The following is a 13096-nucleotide window of genomic DNA, read 5'->3' as shown; positions in this document are numbered from 1 at the left end:
GATCAGCAGGATCCCAGAGGGAGGCTTACGCAAACACAAGAAGTACCGCTGCTACGTGGGAAGTGCTTCACCATCACTTCAAACGTGTTTGCCTCGCTCACTCACATGTGAGGGGTTGGCACAGCCAACTCTGGACATTTAAAGAGAAAATTTTTACTGTTTGCAGCTATGGATAAATGAGCGGATATAAAAACAACAACAGTTTGAAGAATGGAGACTTTTTCAGAACACTTTTACCATTTTACTGTATGCTCACCTTGTGAAAAACATTAAAAAGTTGGAGTAAATCCTATAATTTATTCATGATTGCAATTTTTTTTTTTTTTTAATTTAAACAAAATTCAAAATCAATCATTTGTTTAGGCTGTGTACGCTACACAAATGCAGCCACAGCCTCTCACAACACCCACCATCAGTCAGCAATGAACAACATTCTCAATGTAGGAAACTAATACCATCATTAATACACCACAACAGCTGAACTACATCTAAATGCTAAAGACAGCCAGCTTTGAAACATACAGCTGAATACTTCGACTCCAGCATGCAAAGCAGACTTTTTAAAATTATACTAGAAATTATGTCAGAAGGTGGTGTATGTACCATGAATCCTAGCTCCCAGTCAGAGGACAAACGATCTGAGCTTTGTTTTTTTCCTCCACTAATGTGAATCTGTGCAGCTCAGGTGGGTATCAGCAGTGCATTGTGGGATGACTTTTCAGATTCAGCTCAAACACTAGTCTACAAAGTTTCCAAAAGCTGCAAAGTGTTACAAGAGTCGTGTTGTGGTGCTGTAATCTATTCTTAGAAGTGCACAAAATAGCAGTTTCACATCCAGCTCAGCATGCATGCAAGCCATAGAAAAGCCCACAATGACAGACCTAACTGTAACTCCAAAACACTGTGGGTTATTAGTCAAATGAGCACTGCATTATATTCAATACTGCTCAAACTATTCAAGCTTTTATTCTGGCTGTCAGAGTTAATGGTTTTTACACCATCATATAATATTAATGCACTTCTCTCAAATTTAAAGAGGTTCACAGGCTTAATTAGTCAACTTAAACTGGATTTAGTTGCATTGTTAATGCCAACAGCTGAATTCAGACTAAAGCAGCCATGTTCAGAATTTGGCTTTTCAATCTCTCATTAGGTGTTTTGCTTTAGTTCATCCATGTCTAGAAACACAAATTTATCCACAGACCGAGTGTTGCCAACAGAATTGGACTGTGTCTGTGGCAGGGGGCATACACTGGGGCATGTACACCTGCAAATGTATATGTGAATGTATGAAAAATATATATACATTCTCCAAAAGAAAAAAAATTTAAAAAGGAACATTTTTTAAAATCAGAGTATAACATCAAGTCAGTTAAACTTCTGGGACATTGATCTGGTCACTTAAGCGGCAGAGGGGGTTGTTACTCAGATGATTTGGTGCAATTGAAATCAACAGGTGCAACAGTGACAAACCCCAAAACAGGAACAGTTTAATAGGTGGAGACCACTGATATTTTTTTCCCCTCCTCATCTTTTCTGACTGTTTTTTTCACAAGTTTTGAATCTGATTGGGTCACTGTCACTACTGGTAGCATGAGGTGACACCTGCTCAGGAAGTCCAACTCCTCCAGGATGGCACATAATTACATGCCAATACCAGAAGGTTTGCTGTGTCTTCCAGCACAGTCTCAAGAGCATGGAGAAGATTCCAGCAGACAGGCAGTTACTCTAGGAGAGCTACACAGGGCTGCAGAAGGTCCTTAACCCATCAGCAGGACTGGTATCTGCTCCTTTGTGCAAGGAGGAATAGGATGAGCACTGCCAGAGCTACAAAATAACCTCCAGCAGGTCACTGGTGTGAATGTCTTTGATCAAATAATCAGAAACAGATTTCATGAAGCTGGTCTGAGGGCCCGACAACCTCTAGTGGGTCCTGTGCTCACTGCCATCACTTTCCAGAAGCTCAGGTGATGCCCTGGTCCAGATCCGGGAGGAGATCCCCCAGGACACCATCTGTCATCTCATTAGGGCCATGCCCCAATGTTGTCAGGCATGCATACAAGCCCGTGGGGCAAAACAAAATATGGAGTACCACTTGGAGCTGCTGCAATGAAATTTCAGCCAAATGGACTAGCCTACCGCATCACTGTTTCACTTCAGACTGTCTTTGAATTCAATTCAAATTCCTCTGTAGGCTGATAATTTTCATTTCCATCAAACAATGTGGCATCCTTTCATCCCGAACACCTTCAAAGTGTTCCTTTAGTTCGTTTTTTTTTTTTTTTAAGCAGTGTAATTTGTGCCCACCTAAGCAAAGCCTATGTGTGGGAAAACATTGGGATCAACTGAATACAGCAATGAAAATAATAACAATGTGGCAATAATATCAAAGGGTTGGTCCCAGGACACACTGAAGAGATAATTCTCGGCTGGTCTGGGAACACCTCGGTGTTCATCCAGATAAGCTGGAGGAGGTGGCTGGGGAAAGGGAGGCCTGGATTTGTCTGCTCAAGCTGCTAACTCAGCCCCAGATAAGCGGTAAGTTGGTAATTTAATAAAACAAAACAAAAAAACTTATATGCTTTGATATAGTGGCTGTAGCTCAGTAGGTAGAGCAGGTCACCTACTGATCGGAAGGTCAGCTGTTCGATTCCTGGCTACTCCAGGCTACATGCCAATGTATCCTTGGGCAAGATACTTAACCCCAAGTTGCTCTCCGACCATCCTGTCGGAGTATGAATGTGTGTGAATGTTAGCTAATTGAAAGCACTTCGCTTAGTAAACATCGAAGTGCTTGTATGAATGTGAGTGCATGGGTGAATGTAAACATGTTGTGTAAGCGCTTTGAGTGCTCTGACTGAGTAGAAAAGCGCTATATAAGAGCTAGTCCATTTACCATATAGGTTTCCTTTAATGTTTCAGTGAGATAACTTTGGCACAGCTAGTCAGAATTAATCAGATTGAACAGCTGCTGCTCAGCTCTTAATACCAAGAAATCCCAAATAAAGTGATTAAGATAGCGGTGTGATAACAGGACTCTGTGTGTGTGTGTGTGTGTGTGTGTGTGTGTGTGTGTGTGTGTGTGTGTGTGTGTGTGTGTGTGTGTGTGTGTGTGTATATGCACCCTTCAAACATGGATGTTGCTGCAAAGAAGCCACAAAGGGAGTCCCATGTTGTTGGCATAAATGATCAAAAGATCTACACCATCATCACAGAGATGGGCACCAGAGATTAGTTTCACCAGCTCATTATCCTACCAAGTGTCCATGACTAAATGTTATATGTGGATTGAATAACATCTTTACAGTTTCTTATTTGAAACGGATATAAAATGTTGCCATAATTACAGAATGAATGAACTCTTGAGCCAAGTGTGTTCTTTGATGGCACAGTAACCCTGATCTTACACAGCAAAATACAGTCATTTACCAAATTAAGTAAAGTTACATATAATTAAGGGCGAGGTCGCTTTGAGGGGCAGGTAAAGGTTCAACTTGCTCAGCACTTAGTGCTAAAACACATCCAGATGAAACCATTTCAAACTTAAGAAGGCTGCTACCCAATTTGAAATCTGAACATTTTATTTAGTATTTAGTCTTTAATTACCTTTGACATACAAATCTAAGACAATTTTTTGTTTTGTTTTTTTTATCTTTGTAATTTATTTTGATTTGTTTGTTAAGGTTGATTTTAGGTTAACAGACTTCCTTTTGCCAACTATGATAAGATGCCCTTTAAATGACGTGGCTTTTAGAGCTATGCAAGCTATGCTGAAAATGTTTTTTTAACTGAATATGAACTGAATATAAATTATTAGTATTTTTGAAACAATTACAACATTTAAAATTAAAAATGTTAATTTACTAGAAAATGCCTCACACTCCTGCTGCAGTAACTTCAAAAGCCATGAGGGGTCACTGTTCTACGGAGATGTTCGAATTTTCCAGTGAATCCATTTTGCTTTAAATTTATTCTAAACAAATTCTGCTGCTACAGCTCTCATAATCATAACAACAACAACTGCAGATGTGACTCAATTTTAAGGATGTATTTAAGTTTTATTTATGTAATATTTTTTAATATACATTTATATTATGTCCATAACATGCTAACAAACATCAATTAGTAAGTTAGCAATTAATGAGTATAATACCCATATAGCTACTGTAAGCTAACATTACACATTTAATTTAATTATGAGGCAGTGCAGCACTGGTATCTGCTTCAAAAGAATCTAAAACAATAACCTTAAGAGCTAGCTAAGCCAAGTGTTAGTACTGGTGGCTAGCATGAGTAAAAGATAACCAAATTAAAAAGGAAACAATCCAAAAAACAAACTTTTACAATATGGAAAGCATCAATATAATACATAGTTTTAGTCTAGCATTGTGAGATTTTAACGCGGAAATGTTACATGATATAATTAAGCTTGTTTTTCCATTTACAAAAATTATGATAACCATGTTAGGCAAGTTAAGTTATTGCAAACTGATAACCCCCCAGCTCCACAATATCATCAGTCACACCTGTTTAAATGGATGGCCAAAATGCCAAAGAGCAGGCATCAAAATAATAGTCCACCCAGAGGCAGCTTTACTACGGCCTCATGCATCCTTTATATACAGTCTGTGCACTGACCCATAGCAATGGCATATCCCAGATTCAGCTAACTGAAAATATTCTTACTCTGCACAAAACTGAAGACTAGCCAAGAGGAACAGTGATCCTCTTGACACAGATTTTTGGATCAAGGTTTAATTTGAAAATTTCTGGGGTTTTTGTTTTAAAAAGAAAAAAAAAACAAAAACAAAACAAAAACAGATACTGGACCAGACAAGACCGTCCTCTAACACAGCAAGAATCAAGAGTGCAATCAGTAGTCAGAGAAGCTGCATATTAAAATAAAATCAGACACTAAAGACAGACTTTTTTTATTCCTCTTTAAGCTCATTTCACTGCAGTAAAGATTTAAAACCTACCTGGACATCGTAAAGTGCCACAATATTTTCATGCTGCAGCTCCTGAGTGAAAAAGCAGAACAACAAGATGCATTAGCAGGAACATTAACTATCCCCAAGCAGTCACTGTCACTTCTATTCATGTTTCTATCTGGGGCCATATTCTGTCAAAGGTCCATTCTCTAGTCCAGTGTCAGATCATTCTTTGAGTGCAGTGAAAAGAAAAGGGAGGGGGAATTAAGGGTCATGCTCACCTTCAAGATTTTGATTTCCTTGCCAAGGAGGATCTGGGACTTGGACAGGTTCTTCTTGTTAATGCTCTTGATGGCCACCTCCCAGTCAGTTTTCTACACAACAGGACAGACAAGGAAACATGATCGCATAACTTAATGATGTTCCTGTAAAATCCAGTCGGGTTTCATCGTTGCTGCAGCCACCCATTTAGATGATGCAGGCGAAGGTGACAGACTTGCACTGCCAATGGAAGTTGGCCAATCAATCCAACTTCCCCTTCAAGGTCTTTTTCATACCTTTGCTGCCATTTTTAGAAAATGCCCTAGAAGTCTTCTGAGCACTTATATGTGCTGCGTACTGATTTCCCTGTGAACCTTAATCAACAACTTCTGTGTCTGACCTAAATTTCATGTATGATAAAAGAACTGCTACTTCTATAGAGCTTTTCCCTCAATCTCACACACAAGCACTTTTTTTCAATACCCAAAGACCTTGTCTAACATTCACACACATCCACATCCACCAATGGATACATCAGGGGGCAACTTGGGCTTCAGTATATTACCCAAGGATACTTCGACATGTAGACTGGAGGTGCCGGGGATTGAACCACCGACCTTCCGACTGGCAGACTGGTGATGAGCAGCACAGAGAAATTCAAACTGAAGGGTCACTGGTCTGACACCCTGGAGATGAGCCAGCATGAATCACAGAGGCATTAGTGATTTACACACAGTAATCTAATCTGCCCATTAACCTTAAGAGGCAAGATCAGCCAAATTTAACCCCCTGATTTCTAAGACCTCATCAGTGATGACAAGTAACCTTAACCCCTTTGGCTTTCTGACTAAATGTTGTGCTATACATCAAAAACTCTGTTTTTATTTTCTACAAAATGTATTGTTAGGGCTACATCTTATCATCGATGAAGATTTATACCTCAGAATTAGATATGTTTTTTGATTTTAATAGCATATGCAAAAAGCCAAGGCCTTTGATCTAAATTGCTGTTGGCACTGCAGTGCAAGAGCTGTCGTGAAGGACGAAGGAAATTTTAGCTGTCCCAGTGACATCAGGTCAATTGGCTTTCTGACAGCTAGGCTGATCTGCGCTGAATGACAGGGCACTCAGATGGCTTGAGAGAGTGCCACTCCATTTGTGCTAAAAGCTAAAGAAGAGGGGTCTAGTTTTTCCTCCTGTGCTGAGGTTTCCAGACGAGCTCCTGGATGACGGTTCTTTTATTTCTTATTGTACAATAGTATAGGGCTGCATAAAACGATTATTTTAATAATCGAGTATTCTATCGATTATTCCAGCGATTAATCGAGTAATCGGATAAGAAATACTTTTTTTTATTAACAGTTTATCTGCATATTTTAACTTCCGTACTGCAGTTTTTCGCCTGTGAACAAACAGCGGTGAATGGAGCAGCTACAAAGTTCTCTTTTCTTCACCTTAACACTTGCTGATCAGGTGCTTGATGAAGGACCTCCAGCTGTTTCACAGATTTAATGATTGTTACTAAAAGAAAAAGCTGCTGTTTTGGACGCTGGAAAAACGTTTCCTTTTTCACTAATTGAGCTCACCGTCACAGCTTCGCCTCTTTGCGCTTGCGCAGTTAAAACCGCTGCCTGCTATGAGTGTTTTGAAAAACTAGTGGCTGCGGGAGCCATGGCGCATGTGTGAGTAATGGTGTAATGCTTTGTATTCACAAGCATTCTCGAAAATACGTTTCTACTGCAGGTCTATATTTAGTCACTAATAAGGGATTAAAGTATAAAAAATATTTTGAAGGAGCCCCTCGGTCCTGGGGGGCGGGCCTTCCGGTACCGAACCATCGCTAGTGCTAATGGCCCGCGCTCGCTAGCAAACCAGTTCTGGTAGCTACAGCTGAAGTAAAGACAAAAATAGCAGCTGAAATTCTCAGCGAGCACAACACACACAGACACACAGAGAGCAGTGGAGGCGTGGAAATGCATGTCAGCGACAGTTGCCACCCGTCCCGTAAAGTACGGAACACGGCATGTTACGGAGCCGTATTCCACGGAGTCCTGTAACATACGGGGTTCTGTATTTTACGAGACAGGTGGCAACTCTAGTGATGATCCACTCTGTGTTAAATGAAATCCATCGCAGCGACGGAGAGCTTTTTAGAATGTGTGCTTGTGTATACGTGAGTGATTCACACTCCAGTCCAGTAGGTGGCGGTAATGCAGTTCTATGTTGGTTTGCCAGCCCCCAATAAACCCACAAAAAAACGTCAGCACAAATGCTGCTAATGCTAGTGAGGAGCGCCGCTTACACCGAGACAGCTGAGCGCTGCAGAGTTTAAACGAAGCATCGACACAGTAAATTTGTGTCGATAAATTTTTAGAATCGATTTAATCGAGTTAATCGATGAATCGTTGCAGCCCTACAATAGTACAATAGTCAATTAAATTTTCTTTTTTACAACACTGCTTAAAAAACAGCTCAGAGTAAAACAGCATAAGAGTAATAAAAACATAAATAGGTAATAAATAAAATTAAATAAGTAGACTAGACTTAAAACATTGAATAAAAACTCACACCAATTTCAAATTGGCAGCATGTGTGGTAAACATTAAATAAATGTGATTCCCAAATAACTGAATGACCTCACAGCAGCATTCAGGGTGGTGATGACTTTTGTGAAAAAAAGCTGTTCACAAGTCTACTGGTGTGTATTTTTAATATCCTGTATCATCTGCCCGAGGGCAGAAGTTCAAGGATAGGGTATAAAAAGACTTCTTGAGCTCATGTGAGCAAAAAGACTTTAAGGACATGTGTTACACTCACAGCCATCAAACTAACCAGGCAAAAATAAACCCGGAAGTGCACTAAACTGTTTCTGTGGCCCTGAGAAAAACAGCATGGATAAACGGAATAAGCAGAGCAAGTTAGACTGGAAGCTAAGGAAAGAACTTCTATGAATTAAAAAAAAAGAAAAGAAAGAGACATGCTTTCCAAAGAAATTTAGGTTAATAGGAGATGTTCTTGTTCTATGGGTACAGTCTGCCTAGAGCCTGGCATACATTCTAGCACACCAGTGATACAGCACATCAGTGACATGGGTATGTGTGTGTTTACTATGCAGTAACAAAGCCAACTCAGCTGCATTCACACCCAGCTCACTGACCGCCTGCCCAGCCAAGTGTAACCGAGCTGCCGACGCTATAACCATAGAAGACAAGTGACCCCCACTGGTCCATCAGGTAATGTTGGAGGCTTACGAGAGGTGTGTCCATCTCATTTATGAATCACAGCTGATTACAGGCTCGTGAGCAACAAACAGATTATAGTTAATAACACTGTAACCACATACCTGAAGGTGACAGTGGCAGTCTGAGCTTAGGACCAGAGGACTGTGAGCAACGCTGTTCATATCTTATGTGAGCCATTCATTTCAGCCAATATTGCACTCCAAATGTTCAAATTTGGTTGTCCTGAAAATATTGGGTCGCTCAGCCATTTGAAGACAGTAAGCTGGCCAAAACAAAACAAAAAACAAAAACAAAAACAAAAACAAAAAAACAAAACAAACAACAAAAAAAAAATCAGGAAAATTAAACAACTTTTGTTAAATAAGGTAACAAAGTCTTTGGCTTATCTATACACAGACCAATTATCCTTAACTGCAAGGTCATCCCCTAAAAACCCACTTTGGGTCAGGAAAACCCTGGTTTAGGTTTATCTGTAAAAAGAGCTTTTGTGCGCTTTCAAATACACTTGTTTTGTATTAAGTACCAGAAAGAACTGTACATTTTGGTTGCTTCTAAGGTGATAACACATTTTAATAAATTTAATAAGAAGAACATCTGTTTAAGAAATATTTTAAGAAAATTTCTGTGTATAATAATCATTAGATTGATGTCTTAATGAAGGTGTTCAACAGATATCTCTGAATGCTCTCTGAATCAAAGATAAAATAATAATCAGCCAGCTGATGCTGTCTCCAAAACTGTGCCAAAATCCACAACTTCACAGCATTAAAAAGCATGTTTAGAGCATGCTACTGTCCAAATACGGTCATTTCTGACTCAAGAAAACAATGTGGCAGCAGTCAAAATGTTAAGGCTCTAAAATACAGAGTCCAAAACCAATGGGCAATGTTTCAGTTGTCACATCCATCTTTTCCATAGGGATAAAATTGTGTGAAAGTTCAAAAGTGTTACACGCTTCCATCATTTCAAAATCCTGATTATCCTCACTATCATCTCAGCCATGAGATAACAATGATTGAAAGCCTCTGAAATATGTACAGTTTAAGTATATTTTTTCAAAGTTGCAGAGGGTCAGGCTGTTGCATTCGTGAAACATTTGAGGATGTATAAGCAATTGCATCAACATCTCTGACATTTGTTGCTTAAAAGTTAAAATGGGAAATTACCCATGAACGCCAAGAGGCATCTCCCCAATTGCCCTCTTGGTCCCTCTTATCTCTGAAGAAACTTTGCACAATAAATTGATATTTCTGTGCAACACGAGACCATGTGCAACACTGCCTAAAGAATGAGTCAACCTATCAGGTCTTTTGCATCCAGGTGGCTCTAACAGTCCTGTGCCTGTGAGGCTATACAATCCTATAAATAGGGTGCAGATGATGGGACTAAAATAAACACACTGATCACATGCCAGGTCTGCTTTAACCTGACAGGGAGGCATGCAACCACACACATACACACTCTCCAGTGATGAGCAGCAATTGTTTACAGAGCCACATATGTTTTAGTGTTTCCAGGCTCCTGAGCTGGTTATTGATTTTCAGAGAGATAGAGGCTGTCCTGCCTGGGGATGCTCTGATGCAACTTTCATTCAGGAATCCAGGACCATCTGTTTCACACCAGTAGCAATGAGGGCAACATGATGTCATGTCCTGCATCTCTGTCACACACAAATAAAGCCACCCCATCCTAAACTTTTTCTGTCACAGAAAGCCACACTCTGGTCAAATGTAGCAATTTAATCCACTTTGAGCTTAATGATGAATGAATGTTGTGCAGCTCTTACATAAGGACAGCTTGTCTGCTTAAAAAGGCAAAAGGAAAAACACTGCACCCCACCCCCCCACCTTAGTACGTCAGCAAGACATTCACAGCTGCCTGACTCATCTCCATCATGAATGAACAAAATGACATAAATCCACTTATACACCTCACATCAGGCTGATGAAATAACACCAAAAATTACCTGTCACAGCATGACTTCACATTACATCAGTCTGGACGCAGGGGTTTAGTCTCTAAAATGCTTGGAAGTATTACCACTCCCTGCAAAAAAAAGGTGACAGCCCACATACGCTGCTGCAGAGCGGCATTCTCCAATTCCACTGACTGACCCAGATTTTCAAATGAAGCTGCCTGCTTGCTCTCCTTTTTTTTTTCTGCAAGATAAAAAAGTAAAGGGGGGGGGGGGGGGGGGGCGCAAAAGTGCATGCAAGTAATTTATTTACCTTCCTGTGTCTTCCTTTGAACACCACGGCAAACGCTCCGTGTCCAACCAGATCTTTTCTGCTGTACTCAAAATCTCCCACAGTTTCCATTGTGAAGGCGTGATGGTCCAGCTGATACTGGGCACTGATGGTTATCCTTGGATGGCGCTGTCCTCTTTAGGGAAAAAAATTATTTAAAAAAATCCTGGAGCAAAATATCCACTCAGTCCTGATGATGCTGCTTCTCGCACTGCGGAATTATTTCATGACAGGCTGCTCTGATGTGCGTTATTGCATAAATAAGAGATGCAGCCAGGACATGATGCATTCACATGCCCTTCGAGCAGGCTGGGATGTTTGTAATATCACACACAACAGACGGCTTTGAGCATGGCTAGCTCAATCTGAGCTAAACTATATCCGCGCCAGCTGTCACCCTTTCACCTAGCAGGATAGCTGCACTCCAGCTTTTCAATGCACTCTAAGGAAGCTCACTAACACACTGTGTGTCCTGGTCACCAAACCCGTTCAGAGCGACAGTCTACATGATGCCAATCTTGCAGACACCGAGCTATCTGTTAGCCTGACAGTGATACAGCCCCTTGGCTATACCTAGCGTCATGTAAAAAGCGTCTAAAAACATGCTAACGAGTATATAAACGTAAGGACACCTAGACCGCTACTGAATAATAAAACCCAAACTAAACTATATAGGCTGTGGCAACCTATGACGCTAACCAGCATCAGGGAGCTAATACACCATGTTAGCGTAAAACATCAAGGAGGCAACACAAATGTCAACACAACTGTTGTTCATCTGAACACGTTAGTCCCTATGATCGGTCTTCTTCGACAAGAAGTCCAGGTCCATAAGATCTCTCGGAAAAACACAGACGTCTCCCCGGTTAGTATAAATTTCATGCGTGTGAAATAACAAAAACACTAGGTTGTTTCCTTCGTCGTCGAGTCTGACAGGACAGCTAACGTTAGCACTGGAAGTAACTGTCGGCTTCGATTAGATCTGGTTTCAGGCTCAACTACTATAAGTCTGCCTATATATCTATATATCTACTGTACAGTATTTAAAGCCCTGCAAAGCGCTGTCACTTCTCAACACAGATGATATCACTACTCTGCCGCTGCATTAAACAATGCAGAAAGCTGGTGCCATGTTCCGTTTTATAGGCTATCCGTCCGCGGAGGCCCGCACACACCCTTCCTTCCGCTGCAAAAGTTAGTCCGGGTGCTGAAGTGTTGAGGACCGTTTGTTTGTTTGTTTGTTTGAAACACAATTATAAATTTTGTCAACTGTATTTGGCGACTGTTTTAGAGCTGGCACACACATCCCTACACCCAGAAGGAATTCTGGGTGGGTGGAGGTATGGTGTAAAAATGCTATCTAATAAATATGATAAAAGTTAAACTAATAATTAAAAGAACAACATGGGACATCTTTCACTTCTTTGTGATTGTGTTTTAGACGTCCTCTGCAAATGTATGTATTAACAATAAATTTGTTTTGTCACTTTTCCTTATCGAACAGATGACAGTGGAGAGGTGTGTAGATGCAATAATGGTCCACAGCTGAAGCTATGGGGCATCTTATGGCATGTCTAGTGTTTTCTTTGAGTAATTTCACATCAGGGTGTTCAGTGATGCGTGTGCCTGTATGCACAAACATGCACATACATATATTACATAAATATGTTTGCTTTATGGGTTTACTGAATTGCTCATTTTATTATCACAAATCACTTCACTATTTATTCAAAAAAAAAAAAAAGAAAGAAAGTTTGTTGTTTTTTATTTTTGACAAGCTCTTCAGGATGAACTATTGAAAGAAATTTTCATGTGATGGCCCTGTTTATGTAGCTGACCCTATCCAAAGAGTCCGATACGGGAGAAGTTCTTTGTTAGCAATGCCATACTCATGTCTGACTAATATATCAGCGCTGCAGCTGTGTTTCGCTGTCTATCAAACACTTGTATGTGTAGGGTCAGTCAGCAAAAGAGCACATTTTCTTAAACTGACTTAAAATAACTGTAAGATAAACAGTTTATCAGAAAATCAATTAAATGAAAGATTATTTCAAATCAATATCACAGTTAATAACAACAGTTTGTTCAGAACTCTTCAATAGCAAAGTGTTTCCAGGAACAAATACAGATTGTCCCTTTGACTAGACGTGATTCACTCATCCTGAATGTTTGGATTGACCAAAGGTAACCTATAATGATTTGTCTTCAAGGAAGTTTGAATAGTAAACAAAGTCTCCAACCTGCCTTTTTATTTTATTAATATCATCACTTCAGGCTCATCTTACTGTGTTATGTGTTTCTGGGAGGGAGAAAACCCAATTAGCCTGCTAGTAAAGACAGCCTGTTGTGTAATCATGAACATAAACACACTGATTGGAAGTTTCAGTTTGTCCATACCTGTTACAATGGAGCTTGG

The 13096-nt window shown here is 40.1% G+C and overlaps 1 protein-coding gene across 1 annotated transcript in view; it reads right to left on the bottom strand.

The window, feature by feature from the left end:
* The window catches only part of ulk2 (unc-51 like autophagy activating kinase 2), a 47693-nt gene extending 35852 nt beyond the window's left edge, over positions 1–11841 (bottom strand). Inside the window, exons 1-3 of the mRNA XM_030743851.1 lie at positions 10663–11841; positions 5213–5305; positions 4980–5021 (exon numbers count right to left, since the gene is read on the bottom strand). Of these exons, the coding sequence (XP_030599711.1) occupies positions 4980–5021; positions 5213–5305; positions 10663–10752 (225 nt within the window). The 5' untranslated portion in view covers positions 10753–11841. The remainder of the gene's footprint in view (positions 1–4979; positions 5022–5212; positions 5306–10662) is intronic.
* Between the last annotated feature and the right edge of the window lie 1255 nt (positions 11842–13096).

Source organism: Archocentrus centrarchus, chromosome 13, assembly GCF_007364275.1.
Source record: "Archocentrus centrarchus isolate MPI-CPG fArcCen1 chromosome 13, fArcCen1, whole genome shotgun sequence".
NCBI classification, from domain to species: Eukaryota; Metazoa; Chordata; class Actinopteri; order Cichliformes; family Cichlidae; genus Archocentrus; species Archocentrus centrarchus.
The sequence above is the reverse complement of the archived record's forward strand: the minus strand, read 5'-3'. Positions and strand labels throughout refer to the sequence as shown.